The 27,779-nt window shown below is 43.4% G+C and overlaps 1 protein-coding gene across 1 annotated transcript; it reads left to right on the top strand.

Annotated features, from left to right (window-relative positions):
* The first annotated feature begins 106 nt into the window (after window positions 1–106).
* On the top strand, window positions 107–27,779 carry LOC117483088 (protein bicaudal D homolog 1-like). The gene is made up of 11 exons (XM_034131248.1): window positions 107–393; window positions 18,640–18,852; window positions 19,619–19,771; window positions 20,185–20,489; window positions 20,905–21,076; window positions 22,819–23,334; window positions 23,418–23,596; window positions 24,161–24,545; window positions 24,636–24,830; window positions 25,855–26,006; window positions 26,562–27,779. The coding sequence occupies exons 1-11, from the start codon at window positions 175–177 to the stop codon at window positions 27,580–27,582; spliced, it is 3,510 nt and encodes a 1,169-aa protein (XP_033987139.1). The 5' UTR covers window positions 107–174; the 3' UTR covers window positions 27,583–27,779.

Genomic DNA, 27,779 nt, shown 5'->3' with positions numbered 1-27,779 from the left:
GGATGTTTATTTTATATTTAGGTTTTTCATTTTAAAAATGAGATTTGAGGCAGCGTTGTGATTCCTTTTAGGGGCGGCAGGTTTGTTGTCTACCTCAGCTGTTTCTCCCTCCGGCGGGGCTCTCCGCTCATCCGACGCAGGGAGGAGAGGGCCGGAGGAGGGGGAGAGGGAGCGATGGCTGCCGGTGGAGCAGGATGCGGGGACACGGTGGAGCAATGCCGGGCCGAGGTGGAGCGTCTGACCCGGGAGCTGGCCGAGGCCAACCGAGAGAAGATCCGGGCGGCGGAGTGCGGGCTGGTGGTCCTGGAGGAGAACCAGAGCCTGAAGCAGCAGTACGCCGAGCTGGAGGCCGAGCAGGAGACGCTGAGGCTGGAGCTGGAGCAGCTGCAGGAGGTGGGCTCGGCAGGGGTATGGCTCCTTACTGGAAGAAGTCAAGCTTTATTAGTTTTATTATTAGATTCATTTGGGTATAAGAAGTTTCTGACCATAGTCTGTCGTTACATTTGCAATGTTCCAGGGCAGGAGATGGTGTCACATTACAAATAAGTTGACTAAATCATGTATTGATAGCCTATTAACAACCCTTCCTATTGCTTAGGTTCTTTGTGTTGTATAGGCCTAATTCCACTAGGCTACATGTAGTTACACCTGCTGAAAGCTAACAAACACAAGCCCAGCCTAACATGACTATGGAAGGCCTTCATGGTTTTATTTGTTAATTTCTTCTTGTCATATTAGGCGACTCAGCCCATTTTACTTTGACAATTAGTCAAATACTATTATAAAAATAATCAGATACTATGTTTCAATACAAATCATGCTGGTCATAATTGACTAATAAGATTTAGACACCAATGCAAACTTTCTTTATTATATTGGGCTTGCTTCCACAACTTCCTATGTTGTAAATAGAATTTCCCATTAGTGCCACTTATTAACCAATTAATGGATCAACTGAAACGCAACTGGTTTTGCTCTAAAATCGTTTTTTCCATACCCTAAAATGTAATGTTAACCATGACTTATTTTAAAGTAACATTAGTTCTTCAGGGTAACTCCTTACATGACTTTCGCAGTACTCAAACAACAGTGCCTTGTGAGGAAAATAGCATTGGGGTTTGATGCTGGAATGACTATAGTTGTTTAGTAATGTGCGTTAAATTGCAAAAACACACACATACACTGACGTATTGTCTTATTAGAAAATAGGTATGACAAAGATGTTAACAATCAAATGCCTCAACAGACACAGAGTAACATAAGTATTCATATGGATTTGTGTCACGTGAATCTAAATGAAGTCAATATTCACTCTTGTAGCTCTGGTTCACTTCTTAGAAAATATCGGATTTCCTGCTAAGAGCTCCACCATGCTCACTCGCTAGTTGATAACTTTGACTGCCTGCTGTTTGGTGGTGAGCAGTATTGTGTACATACCTATATCAGAGCCTTTTCTCTGAAAACAAGTGCCTGAACCTGCTGGGAACAGGGTTGATGAGCGGAGATGAGTTGCTGGCTCGAAAAACCAAAACAACAAGCTGAAAGACGTTAAAAGCTCATAAGCTGCACTGCAGAGTTGGGGATAATTCCCATTTCACATAATCATTTGTTTGATTATTCATATTAACCTATCAATACATGAAGCTTTGGGACACATTGCACCACAGACTGTTACGGCCCGTCCACACGGCGGCGTGCGTTGAAGCTTCAACGCTTCTGCCCATTCACTTTGAATGGGGTGACGTCACGCTTTGCCGAACTGCATTGTGGTTCCGTCGCTTTGCTTTGCTCGCGTTGCTCGCTTCAAAAGTAGAGCAATGTTCTACTTTTTAAGCTTCGACGGAAGCGTCAGCCAATCAAATCATATGCCAGTACAAGCTCTAGCCAATCAAACCGCGTGCTTGTGTGTCCGGGGCGGGAGAATCATGTGATTGGTTGTTGGTCGAGTTTCAGACACGCCCACCGGCAAGCTTCAGCACACGCCGTCGTGTGGACGCTGCGTTACGGCCCGTCCACACGGCAGTGTACGTTGCTTCAACGGAGGCGCTTCCCATTCACTTTGAATGGGCTGACGTCACGCTTTGCCGAACTGCATTTTGGTTCCGTCGCGTCGCTTAGCCTCCGTTGCTCGCTTCAAAAGTTGAGAAAAGCTCAACTTTTCAAGCGTCGACAGAAGCGTGTGTATGTACCTCTGCGGTACATCCACACGGCAGCGTACGTTGAAGCTTGCCGGTGGGCGTGTCTGGCACGCGACCAACAACTAATCACATTAATCTCCCGCCCCGGACATACAAGCACGCGGTTTGATTGGCTAGCGCTTGTACTGGTATATGATTTGATTGGCTGACGCTTCCATCGAAGCTTGACAAGTTGAACTTTTCTCAACTTTTCAAGCGAGCAACGGAGGCTAATCGACGCGACGGAACCACAATGCAGTTCGGCAAAGCCTGACGTCACCCCATTCAAAGTGAATGGGAAGCGTCTCCGTTGAAGCAACGCACGCTGCGGTGTGGACGGGCCGACTCTGCAACCCGCGGCTTGTTGTATTAAGACAGTATTTAATAATAATAATAATAATAATAATAATAATAATAATAATAATAATAATAATAATACATTTGATTTGTAAAGCACCTTTCATTGCTAAAAGCAATCCCAAGGTGCTACAGGAGGCATTATAAAAACAAACAAAAGTTTAATCTTTAAATTAAAGTAGTTTTTTTTTAAAGAAAGGTTTTTAGGCCTTTCTTGAAGGCGTCAGTGGTCTGTGGAGTCCTCAGGTGGTCTGGGAGGGAATTCCACAGGTGAGGAGCAGCTGCACAGAAAGCCCGATCCCCCATTGTGCAGAGTTTGGTCCTCGAGGGGCGACGCAGATGGTTTGTTGTGGAACGGAGGTTGCGTGTGGAGGTTTGTGATGTGAGTAGTTCTTTTAGGTATGACGGAGCGTTCCCGTGGATGCACTGATGGGTCAGTGCGATCTTGTATTTGATCCTGAATTAGACAGGAAGCCAGTGGAGGGAATGAAGGACGGGTGTGATGTGGTTGTACTTTCTCACCCTCATCAGGATCCTAGCGGCACTGTTCTGTATGTATTGGAGCTTCTTAAGGCTCCCGCTAGGAGTCCCGATGAGGAGAGCATTGCAGTAATCGAGCCTTGAGGAGACGAAGGCACGGACCAGTTGTTCCACATCTGACAGGGAGAGTGTGGGACGGAGTTTTGCAATGTTCCTGAGGTGGTAGAAGGAGGTTTTGCACAGGTGTTTGATGTGGGTGTCAAATGTCAGATGTCTGTCAAATCTTCCACCCAGGTTGGTAACTGATGCAGAGAGGGGTATGTTTTGGCCAGAAAAGGTAATGTGGGTTATGGGGGATGACTGGATCTGGTTTGGTGTGCCAACTAAAATAGCCTCTGTTTTGGAGCTATTAAGCTGCAGGAAGTTTTGTTGCATCCAAGCCTTTATCTCCTCAATGCAGGTGTTAAAGGATGTTGATGGGAATGGTGATGATTTCTCAAAGAGGCCGTCTAGTTGGAGATGGTCCTGGAGCTGGGCGGCAACTAATTTTTCCAGCACCTTGGCTAGAAATGGGAGGTTGGAGATGGGCCTGTCGTTGGCGAGGACATCATGGGTCTAAGGTGTTTTTTTTTAGAAGGGGTCTGATGACGGCAGTTTTAAGAGCTGATGGAACATGACCAGCCTTGAGGGAGCTGTTGATGACGTCGGTGATCATGGGACTTATAGCCGAGATGTTCGATTTGACAAGGGCTGTGGGTAGAGGGTCTAAAGTGCAGGTGGAGGTTAGTACTTTGAGGTTATTCTTCAGTTTGTGGTATTAAGTCGATTCTCAAATGCACTGTAAATACTTTCCGCCTTATTGGCTAGATTTATAAGGCCAATTAGCTTTACAAGTTTATTGAAAAGCAGTAAAGGTCAAATGTTATCACTATCAGCCTTCCTCTCATTTAATTGTTGTCATGTGCATTAGCTAATTGGGTGACATTGACTTGTTGGTTTAATTCAACAGTTGTGGGCTTCACAGCAGGAGGTTGCCTCAGACAGTAGCCACAGCTCGCCTTTAATTAGCTCCACATGAGTCCGTCAAATTGATTTGTACAGTGAGCCTCATCTCCACTCTATGCGGGTCAGAATCAGGCTTGGTGCCAGCTCAGGTGTTCTACAGAGACAGGCTACAATTATAGTTCACTATGAAGGTTTGAAGCATCTTTGTAGTTTCTAGACAAATTAATTTAAAATTAGTGTCTCTCCATTTTCCTACATTAATTTTAGATGTACAAGCTTTTACATGCTTTAAAAAAAAGAAGACATATTATGCTAATTTACAGGTTTATATTTGTATTTCGTGCCTCTAATGTGAAATGTTTCCATGCTTTAATGTTCAAAAAGCTCTTTATTTTTCTCATACTGTCTGTGCTGCAGCACCTCTTTTCACCCTCTGTCTGAAACCAGAGCCCAGTCTGCTCTGATTGGTTAGCTGGCAGGCTCTGTTGTGATTGGTCAACCGCTGAGAGATGTCCTGTCCTGCCCTCTAATGTGTTAGAGAGATAGCCAATAGAAGCGCTAGTGTTGCTAGTGCGGAGAGAAACTCCCTCTGGCGTGCACTTCAGGATTTTAGCCTTTGCAGACCATTTACATCCACAAAAACCTACCACAGGAAAGGAACATTATAAAAAGCATGTGGGGCCCCTAAACTGTATGAGTATTGGAAATTGCTACCCTCACAGTTGAGAATACATTAGCATTTGCTTCTACCACACTTTTTACTGGTGTGTAATCCAGCTGTCTGCTTTGTTGTTTTAGCATTTGCTGGATATCACACATACTCATGATGACTTAATGTCCTTATCGGAATACAGCACACTATGAAGGATTACTCCTTCAGTGATATGAGTGAGTGCTGTTTTTCTGGAGTAATAGTAATGTAATTACCCTTGACCACTGTGAGAGCTCACAGAAAGGTAGTGTGTGGTTCCACATTACAGCGGCATCGCGATGGGATGAATTGGAGGGTGTGACAGTGGAGCGGTGATGAAAAATGCAGCGAGTGCATCGGTGCATCCGTCGAGGCTAAAAACAGAACAGGAACGAGTGACCCCCGGGGCGCTCGATTACTCCTCTGTGACGTCACACAGCTAGTGGGACCCCTCCCTCCTTGTACTTCACCTAGCAGGGTTTAGGATAGGGGGTTCATGAATCCTGCTCATCTGTGAAACTGAAGAAGAAATAACATTACGGCAGCAAAAACACTGGAAAATAATTCTGTCCGTTCATGCTTTGAGAAGTTTGTTGATCCAAGAGGGTTAATTTTTTAAGCTGTAGTTTGTCGTATTTAATTTTCTTACGTAAAGTTGTACCAGATCTTTCCCCATAGTCTCTGGACCTCAGACAAACCCTACTCTCTCCTCGGCTCTCTTTTAGTTATACAAGTGACAGAGCAACATGTTCAGAAGCACTTAGTCTAGGAGCAGACTGGATGTCTGAAAGTGGGTGTGTGCAAAAGTGTGTACTTGCGCACACACACATAAAGCAAAGAGGACGTGATGAATTTTTCATCAAATATGAAGTCATAATGATTCCTGAACACAAAGCTGTGTATGAATTTAGTATTTAAATAGGAGGGAATACGCTTTTAACACAGACATAAGGACTAATAAATCAGTGTTATTGACTTTATTTTTATAATGGCAATTGTGCCTTTGCTATAAATATCAGTTGTCATGCCAATCAAGCACATTGAATTGAAACTAGAGAATGCAATTCCTGAAGAAATTGCTAGTGGGAATGCTTTATGCTGAAAAGCTGACGCTAAACTGCTATGCTGAAATGTAATGTGCAAGAAGAAAGGGAAGAATTTAGATTGAAATGATACATGAACACTGGGGGCTTGAATGTGTGATGAGAGAAGAAAAGAAAGTAAAAAGGCTTGGAAAAGCAGCAGAATATTTGAACTGCAAACTTTTGAACTAACTTGATGGCGAATGATCTGTCGCCATGCCAACGGCATTTGATGACATCCCATAATACGCTTAGATGCATTGATGGCTGCATCGTTACCAAACCTGTGAAGTTTTGGGCCGTTTGGAGCATTTTCACTGAAGTTATGAGAAAACCGTGTTTCATGGCGAGCATTGTGTTGCCATGGCAACGGCATTTGAAGAAATCTCAAAACTGAGATCAAAGGTTTCCATGGTGATGTGCATTAATCAGTGAGAGGAGATCAAAGGTTTCCATTGTTCTGAATGGGAGATAAACCTCTTACATGTGAACGTTTTGTTGAAGAACCGTAACAGATATCGGTGACATTTCAAAGCGTGAAGCATGTCAAGGAACTTGAGCATCTGAAGTGTACTTTTTGTGTACTTTCGGGTTAATAATGTGGCCTTTTTGGCAGATTAACTAAAGGTGTGCGGCTGCTGTGGTGGGCATCGATGAGGCTGAACTTACAATGGGGTTTAATGGAGACATGTTGAACGTTTTTGTCACTTCATGCCCTCAAGAGGCATTTTGTTTAATTACTTTGCTTGATTCTTTTTTTATCTTTCAAGCTACGAGATGTTTTCCTACGTTTGTCATGAAAAATTATGTCTCAGGAATGTAGGGTTTGGGAATTATGGCAGGTTTGAAAGAAAATATGAAGGCAAAATTAAATCTGTCCTCCACTCTAGCTGTGACATCACGCACTCTAAAATCTGAAGAAGGCCTCTTTACCAAGGTCTGAACAATGTTTAATATCTCTAAAAGTACGAATCAGATTTAAAAGTTGTGTTACACGAATAATGTCAGAAAGATGTGTAACATTTTAAAGTTGGAATGAGGTTTCTGAGTGAAAGTATGAAGGAGCAGTTAGCAGTTGAAGTTGCATGAAGATTGTTCAAGTCTGAAGAGTTTCTCCATTGACTTCCATGTTAAAAAATGTATGAATTATGGGATGTATCTCTGGAATTATGAAAGTTATGAATAAGAAAAGTAATAGCCATCGATTCCCGACCGAGCTGAACGTTTTGATGTTTGAACGGAGTTTCTGCGATGTGGAATGTGGGAGAAGAAGAGGTGCAAAATAACCCGGCGGAATAATAAAGAATTTTGTGCGTAGCATAACAGATAGTTGGAATGCTGTATCAGCATTCTCACTAAATAAGGTTGAATTGATTGGTTGATTAGTTAGTGACATCTCTGAGTCCATTAGATGATCTTGGATGTGCAGATGAACACTTATTTTTGTGAAAGAGAAGTCTCTTTTACTACAACTTTTCTCTTTTTTTGTAGTCATCATTCTTATATGTTAAAATTAGAGTGTGTTCTTCTAGTCATTATTGAGATCTGGAAATGCAACTATATCAGTACAGAAAACTATGATAAGGGCCTAGAAACAGAAGCAGCCAGATTATCAGACAGGTTGGACACATTTATTTGGAAGAGTAAACATATTGAAGGTTGAAACCAGTTTTCAAAAACAATTAATTGATTCTCAAAGTAGCAGCTGAGTCATGGTCTGTCTACTAACTGATTGTTGACAGACTAATAGACTAATTGTTGCGGCTGTAATTGAATACCTTTAATCAATGACATTTGGATAATCTGTCTTCACTTCCATATTAGCGTCAAATGTCGGAAATCAGGAATTTTAGAACATCTGAGTTGTATGACTTTGATGTTTAAGTGGAAACTGATAAGGTCGTCATAGAAGGGGTCGTGGTGTTGTAAAAAATAGAGCGAGGGAAAATAACAGGATGACAGTAAAACAAAGAACCTGTGCCAAGGGAGTGGTACGAGCCACTATCAAATGTGATTATCCCTCCTCCCTGTCTGCTCCCATCCCCCTCTGCCTCTCCTTTTACTCCCTCCATCCCTTCTGTTCTCCCTCACAAGCTGTCTTGTTCTCTTCCTGAATTTAACCGTATGTGAAGGGAGGAAAGGAGAGATTGTCGGGCAGCTGTGCAGAACAACTCAGGAGGCCAGGGAAAGAAGAGATAGATGGATGGAGCAGTTTGTCTATTATTTATTTTGTCTTACCCTTCCCATAAGGATTACTTTATTATATACACACCTTTATATAATATCTGATTTATGGAAATAATGGTCTATACAGCACATTTAGTAAATACACATAGCTGTCAGCTTCTAGGGTTCTTCATATGAACCTAAGAATTGTGAACGGTTCATATTCCTTTCAATAAATCTACAAAAGATTGGTGCAGGAATGAGTCCTAAACCCGGATATGAGATAGCATTTTAGCACTCTCGGGATCTCTCGTCTCAAATGTCAATAGGAGTAAAGGAAACAACAAGACAAGAGTGCAGCCAATTTCTAAAATGAAAATGATAACCCATAGCTCAAGTATTTTGAGTGAGAAGCCACAGTATTGATGTCTGCTCACCACACAGCCAAGGTGACATTTATAGATATTATATCCAAAAATAAATACAGAGAAGGTGATTTGGATTCTACAAAAAGAGATTGGAGAGGTCAGGTAATGACTGCTGTCTGATTTTGTAAATCAGGCACCCTGCAGGAAGGGAAAGGCTTTAAATAATAATGTTTCTGTGTTGTTTTACATTTATGCAGTATCATTGGCAGTGAACTGACCTTGATTCACAAAATTGGCAGCCTTTCTGCATTTACTCATATTGAAGGGATCTCAAACACACACACACAGACACACACACACACTGTCCTATCTTTCCACTGATATGGAGATCTGTGTTTGTTTGTCAGAGCTTCACCTTTGTTTGCCACTGAAGTCTGTCTGCAGCATGATGACATCATGTACTTTGTGAGTGTGAACAAGAACATAAGGAAGGAAATGGGGAGAGAGCAGGAGTGAGAATGAAAAATCAGGAGGATAGATTGCGAAATTCTAACTGCGTGTCAAATTACACAACTCTAATGGGGATCTACATGATTCATCTTGGTATCACCACTGGTATATATTTGAGCAAATGAACATTACCGGAACCAAAGAAGTATCAAATTATTTGTCCAACAGATGGTTTAAATGTTCTTGAGCATGGTATTGTGTTTGACAAAAGACAATAATAGATGTTGCACCATTTGCAGGTGAATATTCTGTTTTAAAACCAAAGATCCAAGCTTCCATTAGTTGATGAATCATAAAACCACTCTGATGTCTGAGCCGCTCCCACAGCGTCAGTCACCCAGGGACAGTTTTATGGTAACAATTTTAGCCCGACTGCATTAGTATGCTGCCAGAGAAACGGAAGACACAGGCGGAGATAAAGAGAACAAAAGGTGGTGTGAAAGGAGGAGAAATAGAGTGTGATAAAGGTGTGGGAAAGGGAAAAAATAAAGTGGTTTTTGTTATTTACGTGAATGAATAAGATTACTCCCTTTCATCACTGTTGTCGCTAATTTCTGTCCCGTGAGGCCAGTGTTTTCTGGGCTAGTCGGACATACTGTACTTCTGCTTCTCTATCCCTGTCCTTGTCTCTTTCAGTCTGAGACACGATGAAGTCAGAGTTGGCAGTAAGTCACTGTGTCAGCTCAGTAGGACACTTTTCCAGTAGAAAAGAGCGGCAGATTAACATATTGTTGCTAGACATTTCAAAGCTCCTAGCAATCACCTCCAACTTTTTTCATTTCGTGTTATAGTCACAAAATTAATCTATTGATTCGTGTTCACCAACACGATTTCCCCATTTTTTTCGTGTCACACAGAACGATTTTAAAAGCAATGTAAATAATAACAAATTAGAAGGAAAAAAAGATTTAAAAAAATACAGATTTCAGTATTCTGACACAGAACGATTTTAGAAGCAATGTATTTATATTGGTAGTGTGTTTCGTGCCTGCACCAAATAATAACAAATTAGAAGGAAAAAAAGATTTAAAAAATACAGATTTCAGTATTCTGAGGCTCTGAGCCCCATTTCTTTTCCTCGCGGACGGCAAAAAAAGTCAGACATTATACAATTTAAAATAAAAACAATAATTGTGGCTTGATATTGAGCAAGAAAATGTTTTTATGAACCACACAGCTTCCGGTCTTCCAAGACCCGACCGGACAAAAAGACGTGGTGCAGGCACGAAACATACTACCAATAGAAATACATTGCTTTTAAAATCGTTCTGTGTGACACGAAAAAATGGGAAAATCGTGTTGGTGAACACGAATCAATAGATTAATAACACGAAATGCCGTGAGACTGGGTTGCCTGTTCACATTGGAGACTGTTGAGTCTAAGGCAGTGGGAAGGGGGTTGGAATAAAGCTTAGTTATCAGATATTTTACATATTGAAGGTCAAAATTGTGCTTGCATGGTACAGGAGCTAAAATTATCTTGTGTTATACCAAGTATAAAAAACACACGCACACACACACACACTTGTAATCTAGTACAAGAGCACTGGTGGATTGATTGGGGAATGTCAAAAGGGGACCATTTTTGACCCACAACCCCACACATTGATCTCCAGCCCTCATGTCAACCCAGTCTCACGGCATTTCGTGTTATAGTCACGACATTTAATCTATTGATTCGTGTTCACCAACACGATTTTCCCCTTTTTTTCGTGTCACACAGAACGATTTTAAAAGCAATGTATTTCTATTGGTAGTGTGTTTTGTGCCTGCAACACGTCTTTTTGTCTGGTCGGGTCTTGGAAGACCGGAAGCTGTGTGGTTCATAAAAACATGTTCTTTATATATACAGTCTATGGTTCTTACTCAATATCAAGCCACGATTATTGTTTTTATTTTAAATCGTATAATGTCGGACTGTTTTTGCCGTCAGTGAGGAAAAGAAATGGGGCTCAGAGCCTTAGAATACTGAAATCTGTATTTAAAAAAATCTTTTTTTCCTTCTAATTTGTTATTCTTTTCTAAATAACACACTGTTATTTACTCCACAATAACACACAATTATCCTTGTTTTAATTATTTGTTTAATTCCATAATCTCTGGCTTTTTTGCCGTCCGTCAGGAACTGAATTTCAAAATAAAATAACCGGAAACAGATACACAGCCACTGAACTGATTACCCAAGATCCTCAGCTATGGTTTAAGCTCGGTGATTGGATTGTTATCCGAAAAACATTAAAAAAAAAAAAAAAATAATGCTTTATTCCGAGTGTGCTTGCTTTTCTCTTTGGAAGTCATCACATAACGGCATTGTAATACTCGGTTCGGTGCATTAAATATTACATATCTGCCGTAGTTCTCTATTTATAGAGCCCTGATTAGAAGACCTTTGGACAAACTGGAAGAACTGCCACCGAAACTGAAAACGTGACGTGGATCATAAATATATCAGCAATTAAACAACATCTTCAATTTCTCTTCACACAATACGTCTCCTTGCAGTATCAACATTAATTTGGCTGACTTTTATATTTGATCCAATTTGTAGATAGGTTATATTTACACCATAACGGTGCACAGCTGATATGAAAGGACTTATAGTTTTTAAAGATATTACTGATTTTCTTTGAATATAAGAATGTAAATACTGAGTTGAAAGAATAATCAGGGGTTTTGGATGATGGGAGACACATCTATGGATCCTTTGGCGTGCAGTTGTGACGCGCCGAGTCTCCTTCAGCTTCATAAACGGACGCAAAGAGCTTTCAACTAATTGCAATGTATTCCCCTCTGATCAGCTGTTCAGCTAGCAAATGAGAAGCGAAACGGAAGTGAGGGACGTAAACAAACGATTTAAGAAGGCACAGGACAGCAGCTAAACCCCAGCAGGTGATACTTAAAGACATCAAACATAGCCCTTAAATGTCCTCTCTTACCTCCCACACATAGCAGGGACATCTCTGATATCGGCGGGAGCGTCCCCGGCTGTCCTCTGCTGAGAGCTCCGTGATTTGTTTGGTCAAGTCCGGTTTTTCATCTCATCGGTTTATTTGTCAGTATAAAGTTGCAGGATTAGTCTCAAGTACCTCAACATTGTCCTTAAGTACAGTGTCTAAGTAAATTAGATACTGTCTACTGCTGTTCATTTACCTATTGTGAGTCGCCTCGGATAAAAGCATCACATGGAAATGTAAATTTAGCAAGAAGTGGCCATTATTACATTACATACATTATTACATTGCTGACTCAATAAACTACACACCCGCCAGAACACTGCGATCATCAGATGCAGGTCTATTAACTGTGATTTTATAGTATGTCTGCACTTTATGTGCTCATTTCATCATTCATGTATTTTTATATTCTAAAACATGTTTTCGATGGACGAGAGTGAAAATGGAACGCACACGCTATTTGTTTGTTTATATCAGTCTGTTCTTCTTCTCTGTCTTCCGGTTGTTGCCTATTTTGAATGACGAATACACACTACCGCCGCCTGCTGGTAAGGAGAGTTATTGCCACTCACGCATGCGCAGTTCGTACGTGCTCGGCTGAAGTCTTTGTGGTGTGTTCCAGTGCGACACATGGCCAAGACGCAGAAGAACTCGCCGATGCAACAGTCGATGTCGGTGTCGGCGCGTTCTCTGGTGACTGCCTGGTGTGTCAGGGCCGGTTAACCTGGTATTTTTACTCCACTACATTTATTTTAGTTACTTTACAGATTTGGATTAATGATGTGAAATATAAACAACCCTTAAATCAGACTTTAGTTACACCTGAGTAAAATTCAGTGAAGGTGATTGTCAAGTGCCAACAATCAGGCGACATATTTGATAGTTGGTGCTTGAGAAGACTAAACATGTATCTGCAGATCCCTATAAAGTATATTCATTACTCGTTATTCTCTAATCGTTCATTAAAGACTGTATATAATGGCTATTTTGCACATCCCTTTCAAGATTTTGTAAGGTTTATTGACATAATACACAACTACGGTGTAGTTATGCAATGAATTAAAAACTTGGGTCGCAGTTTCCTCAACAGTGCATTACAAGACATCTATCAATATGTGTGTATACCTCCACCATTAAACTGTCATATTCTGCACATTTCTTATTCTATCTACATACATCTTATAAGAGTATAATACATATGTATAATATCAGTTAAAATAAGTGCTTCAACATAGTTAACATTGCAGGAAAGTTGATTGTCAAGTCCCAAAACAAACCATGCAATATATTAGACTTTAAGTACTTTGTCAGACTTAATATTTATCTGTAGATACCCCCAAAGCTTTATGCTTACATGTATTTAAAAGAAGACCTTAACCTAAAGTATTATTTCATGTTTTAATAAAGCCTAATTAGTTTGACTGTTTTGCACATCCTCCTATTAATATCTTTGGACGTCCTGCACTAAATTGTTTTATTGTAGAGATCACTACAGTATCTTCTTGATATTTTCTATTCTATATTTATATCATTGACCTTCTACTTTCCCCCTATAGAACAGACCTTAGGCAAGGCAAGGCAAGTTTATTTATACAGCACCTTTCAACACAAGGCAATTCAAAGTACTTTACAAAAATGAAAGACATTAAGAAAAAAGCATTTTAAAACAGTCATTAAAAAGCAACACAATACCTGCATTGCAATTACTCTAAACGTGTAATAACGTGCTTTAACCAGTAGGTGGTTTGGGTTAAAAAAACTGTCACGTTTACAGTGTTAACAAAATAAAATATACTGCTGTTTCCAGTTTAGTTTACGACGGATATATTTTGTTATTGTTTTGATATTTGTAACACAAAAGCGATGTAAAAAACCCACAGCAACACGGAAAAGATGGTCTTAACATGACCCAGCGGTCTAGTAGTTAATAAAAAACAATAATATCAAAACAAATTATTACTACTGTAGTGCCGAGAGAAGGGAGTCGGAGGCGGTGCATCGAAGGTGCAAATCTGTACTTTAATGAGCGACAGAAATGGACATGCTGTCGGGTCGCAGCCCGGGAAGAGAAGACAAAGCGTAAGGGAGGGCACGCAGTAAGTACCAACCAAGTATGTCCGTGTGGAAACAGTACCCCCAACCTGTAGTTCCATGATTGGATTATGTAACCCCAGTGTATGAATCAGTGATCACTACACAAGCCCCCCCAGAATTCAACCATGGACACAATCCTCGCGTCCGGGAGGAAGCACCACAGGGGCCGAGGAGGGCGGGGCCGCCGGCGAGGGCCGGGCCATGGAACGGGCCGCCGGAAGGGGGCCGCAGGAGAGGGTAGGGGCCCTAACGAGGGCGAGGGCATCCCCACCGGGGGGTGGGGGGCGGGCCGGAACGGCCCGTCGTCAGGGGGCCGCAGAAAGCAGGGTCGATGTGTTGCGACGTGGGGACAGGCGTGAACATGCCGGAGGTCCCCAGCAGGGAAGAGCGCTGCCCGGCCGCAGGCGAAGGCACAGCGGCGGCGGGCACGAAGTCCTCGGGAGGAAGGAGCCGTGTCCCCGGGAGGAGGGAGCCGTGGACAGGGGAGAGGCCAGACGGGGCGCCGTCCGAAGCCGCCGTCGAGGCGAACCGTGAGCCGCAGTTAGAGGAGAGGCCAGGCAGGGTCCCGAAGCGCGCCACCCACGGGCCGATGAAGGCATGGGCGACGTCCGAAACCGCCGAGGCGAGGGAAGAGGCCAGACAGGGTCCCGAAGCGCACCACCCACGGGCCGATGAAGGCATGGGCGACGTCCGAAACCGTAGAGTCGAGGCGAGACGGGGTCCAGAAGCGCGCCACCCACGGGCCGAAGAAGGCATGGGCGACGTCCGAAGCCGCCGTCGAGGTGGTGAAAAAGCGAGAGGGTCCACACGAGGCCGACCAGACATGGTCGAACCTCCTCTCAGGCACCAGAAAAAGCTCAAAAGGGTCGTCCTGTCCACGATCAAAAACAGGTGGGCGAAATTGTGAGAGGATCCACACGAGGCCGACCAGACGTGATCGAACCTCCTCTCCGGCACCAAAAAAAAAAAAAAAAAAAAAAGGGGCTAACAGTCGGATGTCGTTAGCCGTTAGCCGCTAGCTGCTAGTCGCCAGCTGGACATGCAGCCGCATGTCCCGAATAAACCAGGCATGGTCGTGTATCGGCTCCATGGAAGGCTTGCTGTCCCCCAGTGCCGAAAAGCCGTGGAAATGGCGAGCGTTGTCCGTGGCCATTCCGGAGGGCGCACCGAGCCACAGTCTGCGCGCACGTGGCAGCCACGGACGTCTCCAAAAATCTCCGGCATTTCGAGAAAAACAGTGTTTTTTGCCGTGTTCGGTTCAGTCTCGGATCCTTCGCGAGACTTATGTCGGGGTCACCAATGTAGTGCCGAGAGAAGGGAGTCGGAGGCGGTGCATCGAAGGTGCAAATCTGTACTTTAATGAGCGACAGAAATGGACATGCTGTCGGGTCGCAGCCCGGGAAGAGAAGACAAAGCGAAAGGGAGGGCACGCAGTAAGTACCAACCAAGTATGTCCGTGTGGAAACAGTACCCCCAACCTGTAGTTCCATGATTGGATTATGTAACCCCAGTGTATGAATCAGTGATCACTACACTACTAACTTTATTGTGAAATTAAAACAGAACGGTAAAAGAATAGTTTCCGGTCTATTCTGAGGCCCGATCTCTGTAGATAAATAAAGAACTACGACAGATGTGTAATATTTAATGCAGCCGAACCATTTATTACGCATTCATGTGATGACTTTGAAAGAGTAAAGCAAGCACTGCTGAATAAAGTATGATTTTATCTTTTATGAAAGTTTTTTTTCATATGGAATGCAGTTGGAGGTCAACCAATCACAGAGCTTGAGGACTAATCACGGGGTTTGTCGAGCAAAGCGATAGCTGAGGATTCTGGGTAGTGTAGTGTCTTCGGCCATCCTAAACCCCCGAAAAAATACTTGTTTCTCCGAATCGAAGGGGAAAAATACAAAAGCATTTTACACAATTTAAACCAATCAATGTTGTGTAATTAACAAGGATAATCTGGTGTTTTTGAGTTGATGAGTAATGCAGATATCACTGTAAAATCAATCGACAGTAAGGAGAATACTTACTTCCGGGTGTAAAATCCTCCGTTATCCAATGGGAATGGACGCTCACATTGCCTTTAACTGCCGCCGACATGGACCGATGCGGTGCTTCCCTGAGCGTCAAATACCGCCGCCGATGGGAATACATTGCAATCACTTGAAAGCTCTTCGCGTCCGTTTATGAGGCTGAAGGAGACTCGGCGCGTCACAACTGCACGCCAAAGGACCCTGACCAAGCGTCGCTATTGGACGATCAGGGAGTGAGACTGTGTTGAATATATTGCTTTCCTGCAATGTTAACTATGTTGAAGCACTTATTTTAACTAATATTATACATATTAATTATACTCTTATAAGATGTATGTAGATAGTATAAGAAATGTGCAGAATATGAGTTTAATGGTGGAGGTATACACACATATTGATAGATGTCTTGTAATGCACTGTTGAGGAACCTGCGACCCAAGTTTTTCATTCATTGCATAACTACACCGTAGTTGTGTATATGATATGTCAATAAACCTTAGAAAATCTTGAAATCTTGAAAGGGATATGCAAAATAGCCATTATATACAGTCTTTAATTAACTATTAGTAGAGAATAACGAGTAATGAATATACTTTATAGGGATCTGCAGATAAATGTTTAGTCTTCTCAAGCACCAACTATATGTCGCCTGATTGTTGGCACTTGACAATCACCTTCACTGAATTTTACTCAGGTGTAACTAAAGTCTGATTTAAGGGTTGTTTATATTTCACATCATTAATCAGAATCTGCAAAGTAACTAAAATAAATGTAGTGGAGTAAAAAATACCAGGTTAACCTCTGAATCGTAGTGGAGTAGAATTACAAAGTAACAATGAGCTGTCATGTGGGTATATATTAATGCTGCCCATTATGGACACAAGCGATTTTCACTCATTTATTAATTATATGTTTTACATTTGATAACACCAATGTGTTTAATACTGGCAACTTCTAATTGTGGGAAAAACGGGGGCTGGTCCCGTTCAAATCCAGTTTTGGATAGTCTGCCGTGGTTTCGTTCCATTTCAAAGAGCTGTTTGGCGCTCGGCGTAACCTTGGCGCACTGCCACTCCAACATCCAATCCCAGAGCTTGAAAATTAATCACGGGGACTGTAGTCCCAAACGATAGCTGGGGATTATGGGTAGTGTCTTCGGCCATCCTAAACTCCGAAATGTTTTTCGGATTTCATATCGCATTAACACCATATCCCAACGTGCATTGCGGCTAAAACATCCAATCACCGAGCTTAAACCATAGCTGAGGATCTTGGGTAATCAGTTCAGTGGGTGTGTATCGCAATGATGCTCGAAATGTCCCATATAGGCCTACGTCTGTTTCCGGTTATTTTTATTTGGAAATTTAGTTCCTGACGGACGCCATAAAAGCCCGAGATTATGGAATTAAACAAATAAATAAAAACAAGGATAATTGTGTGTTATTGTTGAGTAAATAACAGTGTGTTATTTAGAAAATAATAACAAATTAGAAGGAAAAAAAGATTAAAAAAATACAGATTTCAGTATTCTGAGACTCTGAGCCCCATTTATTTTCCTCACAGACGGCAAAAAAAGTCCGACATTATACGATTTAAAATAAAAACAATAATCGTGGCTTGATATTGAGTAAGTACATGTTTTTATGAACCCCACAGCTTCCGGTCTTCCAAGACCCGACCGGACAAAAAGACGTGTTGCAGGCACACTACCAATAGAAATACATTGCTTTTAAAATCGTTCTGTGTGACACGAAAAAAAGGGGAAAATCGTGTTGGTGAACACAAATCAATAGATTAAATGTCGTGACTATAACACGAAATGCCGCGAGACTGGGTTGTGTCAGCAGCACACCATTCACCTGTCAAAAATGTTCTTGAACTTTGAACCAAATATTCCCAGTTGCATATGAGCATTTTTGGTTTGAGACTTTGTGTGTGTGCATTTTTTTAGCGGAGGCTCATTAATCTTTTAAGTAAACACACTCCACCAACATGTGTGCACTGTTAAACGCATCACTGGCTCAGTGAGCACCGACACAGAGAACAGCCCAAGGTGTTCAGCTCACAGGTGACTGTTAAACTGTACTTACACTCTTACCCCTTTGGGAAAATGCAAGCAAAAGGACAGATTTAGACTATGCACAGTCATTCCTGTAGTAAGCATATAAACAAAATTCCACATTGACTGGACTTTTCTCCAACACATAACATGATGACGGGTTTAAAAGGGGAGAGAGTGATTTCCATTCATATTCTTCCCTCTTTCTCTCTACACTTTAAGTTCAGGCTAGCTTGGGTCCTCTCCCTTCAGTGTTCAGTGTTGCAGCTCAGTGATCATGACGATGGCCCTTATGAATCTGAAGCTATGATCTCTGCCAATACTCCAAGTTGGTGATTCTATTCATATGTGTGCTCAGGAGGGGTGCTTTAAAACCTAAGGATATCTTTCTTAATTTCATACATTAACCTGATCAGACACTATGTTTATGGCGTGAATTGCTTATTGATCCAATGTTGCATTGCACCACATATGCTTTTATCAGATGCCTTATACATTTGCTTGTGATAGATGTTTTCAATCTTTTCCTTGGCTATGTTGAAAACAAGAGCCTGTACCATAATGGATTAAGCTACATAAAAACCATCAGAACTAATACCATACTGTGAGAAGTCTTATCATGTCCATGTCTTTATCTCTGCCGTCATGTCGCAGGCGTTTGGCCAGGCCTACTCTACCCAGCGTAGGGTGGCAGAAGATGGGGAGACCAACGAGGAGACGCTGCTGCAGGAGTCTGCCAGCAAGGAGGCTTACTACATGGGCCGCCTCCTGGAGCTCCAGTCGGCTCTGACGAAAAGCCGGGCCACCACCTCTAACACTCTGGCTGACAACGAACACCTGAGCACACTGCTGCAGGAGCTGAGGGAGGTACTGTACATCTACAAGGGTTACAGATATCACACTGTCTAAGTAGGGTTCCTTGAAGTACAATAGGGTTGAAATGTAGAGGCCAACATTTTCTGAACTAGGATTTTATGACATTTTTCCAATACTATACTCTAAATCAGTGGTTCTCAACTGGTGGGTCGCGACCCAAAAGTGGGTCGCGGACCCGTTTCGAGTGGGTCGCGGATGTGTGAGTGAAGAAAAAAAAGTTGAAATTTTCTTTTTGAATTTTTTTCTTTTTTTTTTTTGGGGAAAAACTCAAACTTTTATTTTGAAGGCCCGATTTTCTTCTCAGAGTGTACCAGAATGCGTAGTTTATGTTAGTATTTCTAAAAATCTCCTGGGGGAGAATCCCCCCAGACCCCCCTGCTGGGGTTGGGTTTCAGCATGTGTGCCTTTTTATATAGTTCAGCTTTGATTCCATCATCTCATTAAACCTTTTTTAAAAGCATACTTTAGTTCTGTGAAGGGATATAAGGGATATATGCACTGTACTTCACTTTTATTAATATTGTATGCTCAAAAGCGTATATATTACAGCACGATATTTTGTTGAATAGATTTGAGTGCTTCAAAATGTTGGGTCGCGATGTATTGACCAAGTAAAAAGTGGGTCCCGAGGCCTGACCAGTTGAGAACCACTGCTCTAAATGGTTAAGTGGTACTCACGTTAAGCTGACTGTATTCCTGTGTATGAGTCATAAACAGCATGCAGCTCCATCAATGTTTCCCTGACCTGTCTCAGCAGAGCAATGACATGTTGGAGCTTCAGCGCAGCCGGATGCGAGAGGAGATCAGGGAATACAAGTTTCGAGAGGCACGGCTGCTCCAGGACTACACGGAGCTGGAGGAGGAGAACATTACGCTGCAGAAACTGGTGTCGACACTCAAACAGAATCAGGTACAGATGGTTCACACACACATCCACATGCAAATTGAACCCTGCAACTGAAGCCTGACCGAATCATAGGAAACCAAGTAGATCAATAATTCAAACCAAGACTTTGTGAATGATTCTATCGTTAGTTTTGTGGGGATTTATAGTATATTCTAAAAATATTACACAGATTTTGGTGTGCACAATATTGTTGTCCTCTCATTTGGATCTCATTTTATTTAAGCGTGTCTATAAACAGCTCACTGGTCTGTTTCAAATGGAGTAGAAATGTTTTTTTTCCGATTACTGATATTATTGACATATGAGGGAAGCTCAACGAGGCACCTTTACTACTATACCCACAAAGTGATACAGCACATTGGCTTGCCTTTCTTTCGCTGTAATCCTATCTTTCTGTTGCGTTACCCCTGGTTTAGGTGGAGTATGAAGGTCTGAAGCATGAGATCAAGGTCCTGGAGGAGGAGACGGAGATCCTAAACAGCCAGTTGCAGGACGCGCTGCGTTTGAAGGACATGTCAGACGCTCAGCTGGAGGAGTCCCTGGAGTCTCTGAAGAGCGAGCGTGAGCAGAAGAAGCACCTGCGCAGGGAGCTGGTGCACCACCTCAGCATGTGCGATGTGGCCTACACAGGAAGTGCCCACCTCACGTTCAGCTCCGCCCCGCCCAGTGGAACCGCCACCCCGACGACTATGCTCTCCCCAAACGCAGAAGATCCAACGAGGTGGATATTAACTGACATGGAAGAACATTTCATATTCACATTGTTAGGGATCACAAGACCTGCAAATAGTCAAACCTGTGTGACAAATTCCTTCTATTTGTCTAATTTGCTTTGGAGAATTAATAGATAATGAGAATGGCTTTCCAAATATGTAATAGGAAGTAAGGCCTGTTATATGGTAGGGCATAAAGTAAACAACTATTTATTTCAGTGTATGTAAAACACTGCACAAATATGCTAGTTTAATGAATGATTCTAGTCATATTTATTTGTGATAGTGGCATTATTCCAGAAGGTGTTGGCCTGCACTCTTGTTCTTTATTGTTCCGGTCATACATCTGTCTCATTCTCTATATTGTCTTATGGAAAGCTAAGTGAATCTCCCACATTTTTAAGTGGTGCTCTGATTTCTTAGGTGCAATGGCCACCTCCAGGGTGGGACCGCAGCGGGAACAGCAGGGTCGGTGCCCAGAGCTAATGGAGACTGCCGGGTCTCGGGTTGGAAATCTGAGGGTGGGGTGACGTCGGACCTCTTCAACGAGATGAACATGACAGAGATTCAGAAGCTCAAGCAGCAGCTGGGGACGGTGAGTCTGCTCTGTGATCAATCATGTGCTATCATTTATTAGAAGGAAGTCAGCATTGTGACCATTTCCAAATAAGAGCACAAGCATAGTATGAAAGAGCCCGGACTGTAAAATATTTTTCACCTTGAGCAGGGATTTAGGAACAGCCAGCAATCTCAAATTCAACAACTTTTAAAGAGGCCCTATTATGCTTTATGGGGTGTTCCCTTTCCTGTAGTGTGTTATAAAGGTTTGTGTGCATGTAAATGGTCTGGAAAGGCAAAAATCCCAAAGTTCCCTCCAGAAGGAATTCTCTCCCACACCTTCCCCCCCTGCCTGAAACGACCTATCAAGAAAGGAAGACCTGATTCGAATAAGAGTTCCCTGGTTTCTGGATGCCGGTTTGATGTTTTCTGACAAGGGGCAGAGAAGAAAAAATATCCTTTTTCTGAAAATGTTAAACTATTCCTGTAAATGTTTGGCATGTGTTGGCTCCATAAAACATCAGGCCTTATGATGAATTAGTGGAACCTTTTTGTTGTGATGTGAAACAATGTGTGTCTGCTGCTGGGTTAATTATCTAGCAACCAACTCATCTTTAGAAAGCCAAAGCTGTTGAATAATTTACTGTAAAAAAACCACATGACATGCAGTAACCCCACTGTGTTAAGAACTCTGTCCCTCATTAACCCTTTGTCTTACACACAGTCACACATTCATTGGCGTCCTTTCCTTACACCTTTTCCTTATACACTACCAGAAAAACAATAATTCGGAGCATCAGATCATGCTCAAATCACTACAAAGACTTATTTTGTGTGTACACAGTCATCCACGCGTGTGTGCATCTGCTTCAGTTCCTGTAGGTGTAACCCCATCCATTCCTGCTCCCTGCTGCTTTGCTGATAGGCTGCAGGAAGAGCTTATTTATATCTTAGCTGACACACTACACTATCGACCACTCTCCTGTAGATGGGGTGGGTTTCATCGCTGCTTCTGCTGTCTGGGCTGCTTTTTTAAATGTTACTGAATCCACTGTTGTGCTACAGCATTGTTTCTTTTAACCTGATGGAACTATTTCCTTGAATGGTTCAGTGTGCGTTCCTGTTAAGGTGTGGTTGTGAAAGTGCTCAGTTTCTAAAGGGAGAAAGTGATGTGTTCGAGCGGAAGTCTTTGTATGTATGTCAATGTCAATGTCGGAGGATGCTTAAATTGGATTAAGATACACTGCAACCAAAGTTTGTGGATGGGGAGTGTTTTGGAGAGATACTCAACCCAACTGGATTGTAGCCTTTACAGATCATTTACATGCACACAAACCTATATGACACACTACAGGAAAGGGAAACCCCAAACAGCATGATAGGGCCCATTTAAGACATGTTTTAAAGACTTGTTAGCCTCAGCAGCAACATTGAACTGAAACTAACTTTCATGTCAGCGATACAACAAATCAGAAAGCACATTATCTATGTTGTTCTCCTTTCATCTTCCTATAAACTGCTCACATCAGCAGATATTTGATACAGACTCAGGACCAGATTTCTCCCTTTTATTATTGTGATCGATCGGGAACAGTCAGTGGGGAAGTCAGTGCGAACATTCTGTTATTCCAACCTACTGTACAATAAAGAACGAAAAGCAGCAGGATGTGATTGGAAATGGAGGACAATTTCAGACTAAATATGATGTGTTTGGTTTGGAAACTTCTGAAATAAAACATATGCTGTGCTTCTTCCTAATCTTGCTGCTGCCCCCTTCAGGTTGAACGTGAGAATGTCTCCCTGATGACCAGTCTGCAGGAGTCCCAGAGTCGGCTTCAACACACCCAGGGGGCCCTGACCGAGCAGCATGAGAAGTCCCTCCGCCTGAACCAAAGAGTCACTGTCCTCCGCCGCCTGAATCGCAGGGCCCGCCTACACCATGAAGCCCCTGCTTGTGCCGCCCCCTCTCAGCTCCACCCTGAGGCCCTGATGGAGCTGGACAGAGATGAAGAGGAGGCTGAAGAGGAAGGAGGGACTGAGGAGGATAGGATTGAGACACTAAACAAAAGTCAGGTATTTTCTTACCAGACGCCAGGACTGGAGATTCTGCAGTGCAAGTACCGTGTGGCTGTGACAGAGGTGGTGGAGCTCAAGGCGGAGGTGAAATGTCTCCGTGATCGCCTGGCTCAGGGTGTGGAGGCGGCAGCGGAGGAGAAGCCAAGGCGAAACAGTCTGCAGAAGCCGGACAGGCAGGTCAACACGTTGGAGAAGAACTGCCGGGAGGGACGTGAGAAGGTAACCACCTCGTACTGATGGTGTCTGTTTGACTAGAATGACAGATAGCTACAGAGGTTTAATTCCTTCTCCTCTTTCCTCAGATTTCTAGCCTGGAGTTGGAGTTGCAGGCAGCTCAGTCAGCAGCCAGCGAGAGTCGGGGTGCGTTGAACGCAGCTCAGGATGAGTTGGTGATTCTCAGTGAGGAGCTCGCCCAGCTCTACCACCACGTCTGTCTGTGCAACAACGAGACGCCCAACCGTATCGTGCTGGACTACTACAGGTCTGACTGCTGTCTTATTGGTCGAACATATGCAGCATCAAGGAGTGAAGCGAAAGTTATCAAGGCCCAATATGGGGACCTTACATTTAAGGGAGGGCCACATCTTGTAGCCCATTCCAGTGCAGGTCTACGATCTTGTCCCTGAGGTCCTTAGACAGCTCTTTAGTCTTGCCCATGGTGGAGAGGTTGGAATCTGATTGATTGATTCTGTGGACAGGTGTCTTTTATACAGGTAACACAGTTGATATTATAAGTACTTTCTTAAAGGAAAAGGACTTATTTAACCGTTCTGTGGGAGCCAGCATTCTTGTTGGTTGCAAGGCGATCAAATACTTATTTCCCACAGTTAAATGCAAATCAATTTTTATCTTTTATATAATGTCAATTTCTGGATTTCTTTTTGATATTCTTACTCTCACTGTTAAAATAAACCTACCATTAAAATGATAGTCTGTTCGTATCTTTGTAAGTGGGCAAATTTACAAAATCTGCATTTATAATTATTAATCTACACAGTGAAGTTTCATAGGTAAAACAAACTAAATCTCTCTTTCTTTCTTTCAGACAAGGCAGAGGGCTCCGGGGCCTCAGTGCCACTCTTAAAGCCATGTCTGCTGACAACAGCAAAGTTCTCCTCACACCACGCCTCGCCAGGCGGCTGGCCGCTGTCGCTTCATCCAGCCTGACTCCCGGGGAGTCGCGTAGCCCCTCGCAGTCTCCATCCAAGGAGCCTTTATCTAGGGAAGGTGGCAGGGAGGAGAAGGAAAAGGGGGGCCTCCTGGAGCCACCTGAGCAGAGCCTGCCGCCCTGCACACCTCCAACCCGCTCACCTAGCATCAGTGCCTCTTCATCAAGTTCCTCATCATCCTCGCCTGCCCTAGACCCAGCTGGTGAGCTGCGCAGGGAGCCCATGAACATCTACAACCTCAACGCCATCATCAAAGACCAGGTAGAACAGTGTTCTCGTTTCGGTGTCTCTACTCTCTTCAACCTTTCTTCTATGAATCTTACCTCCTCTTGTCCTCATCTCCTCCCCCAGGTGAAGCACCTGCAGCGGGCAGTAGACACGTCTCTGCAGCTGTCCAGACAGAGAGCTGCAGCCAGAGAGCTGGCGCCTCTGATGGACAAGGACAAGGAGATCTGCATGGAGGAGATCCTGAAGCTCAAGTCTTTGCTCAGCACCAAGAGAGAGCAGATCGCCACCCTCAGACTGGTACTCAGGGCCAACAAACAGGTGAGACATGTGTGACTACGTGATGTGAAAAATGTGGCAATGTGTCCAAACTGTGAAAAAAGAAGCACCACATTTTTGTGATTACTGCTAGAACCTGTGAACCTATGATCAGGATATGATTTGGAAAGCAAAAATGTTTTCCTTAAAGCCTGCACCAGGAACAAAAACATAGGCATCTAGTGATGCTACAAAATAATGTTAATACCAAGCTATAGACATACAATGTTAAAACATGTGTTACTGAAGTCTTGTTAATTGAAGCGAGTTATGTAAGCGTTTCCCATGATAACATGAACACACAAGGTCTTTACTTGCTTGTCTTGATTATGATGCTTAGCTCACAGGTCGAAATTCCTACCTAAAGACATTATGCTAAATGAAGGTTGCATACCCCAAAACATTGCGATGAAGTGATTTGTTCTTTATTTCTATGCATCTACAACCTAAGCCAAGGATTTTGACATTTGCCTTATACAAGAAAGGAACATCCAAGATGTATTTGATCAGTTTAAAAAAAGCAGTGTTAGGTATAAAACGCCTTTAGGAAATGAGTTCAGCAGATTATAGTCCGTTTACTGGCCTTCCATGCCCATCAACCAATAAGGTTGAATGAGGACATGGCTGTCCTAAACCTTTCTGCTAATGCTATTAGCTTCTATTTCTTGTTTTATATGATTTCTCTCCAAGGAATGTGTGCATCAGTGATTCAATACTGTACTGTACCAATTTGGATTCACACAGAGTGCAAACTATAAAAACAATTACACTACCACAATGATTCATCCTGTACACGTTTCATGAGTCATTTCCTGTACTCACTGGAAAATCTGTTGTTGTTAGCAGTAACTGCATTATGCTATTTGGGCGTGGCACTTTTAAAAGAAGTACGTTTTTTGTTCTATGTATAAAGATATTGACATAGTCTAGTCTTCCTACGGTTCAATGTGATAGTGGGAAGTAGAAATGGAGGTTACGAAAGGGAAATCATAACATGAGAATTTATGATGTGTGTGTGTTTACCCAGACGGCTGAAGGGGCTCTGACCAACTTGAAGAGTAAGTATGAGGCGGAGAAAACCATGGTGAGGGACACCATGACGAGGCTGAGGAACGAGCTCAAGGCCTTGAAGGAAGATGCCGCCACTTTCTCATCCCTGCGCGCCATGTTTGCCACCAGGTCAGAGACGAAACAGAACAAGTCAACAACTCAAAAGTAGATTAACCATCTCAGATAAATGTGAAGAATTTGACTTGCAATGATGAAGCCACAGAGCAAGTTAACTGAGTGACCAGAACATGATTAATTCTGCATTAGTTGCATGGTAAGGACTGCTCCAGTAATATGAGAGGAATCACAGATCGCTCTTTTTTCTCATATCAGTTCTTTAGGATTTCAGTGTACCAACTTGTGTAAACGACATTCTCTCTCAATCCAACAAAAAAACGTTGTAATCTTAGAAAAGGGTTGACTTTAAAGAAAATAAGATTACTAAAATGAGAGGGTAGCTATAAAGCTACGGCTAACCACTGGCTAGCTTAGCTTAGTTTAGCACTGATACTGAAAGCAGCTGACAATTTGAAGGTATCAAATGTGCCTACCAGCACATATAACTGTGTGTTTGTACAGTATGTGAAGTGTATTCCCAATTTTGTGGCCTCTTTTTTCCCCCTTTTTGTTTGTGTTTGCTCCCTCTGAACCGTTTTCAACCTGCTAACACCCTGCTGTCTTCAGGTGCGATGAGTATGTTACCCAGCTGGATGACATGCAGATGCAGCTGGCTGCGGCGGAGGATGAGAAGAAGACTTTGAACTCCCTCCTGCGCATGGCTATCCAGCAGAAACTGGCCCTCACCCAGCGCCTGGAGGATTTGGCTTTCGATCAAGAGCAGACCCACCAAACCCGCGGGGGGCGGCTGCACCGCATCAAGACCAGCACCCCCAAAGTAAGTCCCTCGGCCTCTTCTTCGGCATCCAACCTAGCCCAAGGCTCCACTTCCGCTATGACCCCTGTCAGCCCTTCCCTTTCCAACCTTCTTAGCTCTACGTCAATTCTCCCTGATGACCCCACTCTGCCCCTTAGTTCATCTGTGGTCAGTGCGGCACTTGCCTCAGCTCTCACCTCCCCCACATCACATTTTCACACTTGCAGTCCGTCATCACCGGCCGGCGCCTCATTGGTTAGCCCTCTAGCGCCAGAGAGCCCCCCGTGTCTGGAGGCCCCCTCCTCTCCCTCGCCGCGGACCCCACCCTCAACCTCTCTGAAGCTGGCTCACTCCCAGTGGACCATGGGGGTGCGGACGTTTGTGGTTGACTCCCACAGTATCAGTGTCAACATCACCCCCAATCTGTCCCATAGTCCCGGCCCCTCCAGACACATCACCCCAGACTCTTTTAGCTCTTCCCCATCCACCACAACAACCAGGCCCACCCAACCAGGATCGGGCCCCTCTTCCCCCTACCGCTCGCCTATTTTGGGGCTCAGGCACTCCACATGGAGCCCCTCACCCCGAACTCGGCCGTTGTCCAGCCTGACGCGCTCTTCTGTCCTCTACTCTCCTTCCTCACCCTCCCCTTACTCCTCCTCTCACTCCCCATCTCCCAGCTATTCCTCTGCCTACTACGGCTCTTCTTCTTCTGTTTTCACCCCCTCTCGCTCCTACCTCGCCTCTGGCACCACCAACTCCTACGGCCACTCCACCAGCTACACGCCCCTCTACCCAAGACACTACAGTTCTTACCGGCCCCGGCACTAACCCCTTAATAAATCCTTTGAGCCTTTTGAAGGCTTCTCGACTAGACTCCTTATTGACATTAAAAAAACTGCAACTCCCATGATCCTTCTCTTTCTGTCACCTGAGAGAATGGGCGCTCACAGAGAGGAGGACAAAGTGGTTTCCTGTTTCCCCGTTCCTTTTTTCCTGTGCCTAAGCTTTGGCCAATGGGTTCTGAA

This window comes from Trematomus bernacchii, unplaced genomic scaffold (assembly GCF_902827165.1).
Source record: "Trematomus bernacchii unplaced genomic scaffold, fTreBer1.1, whole genome shotgun sequence".
In the NCBI taxonomy this organism is placed as follows: domain Eukaryota; kingdom Metazoa; phylum Chordata; class Actinopteri; order Perciformes; family Nototheniidae; genus Trematomus; species Trematomus bernacchii.
The sequence above is the reverse complement of the archived record's forward strand: the minus strand, read 5'-3'. Positions and strand labels throughout refer to the sequence as shown.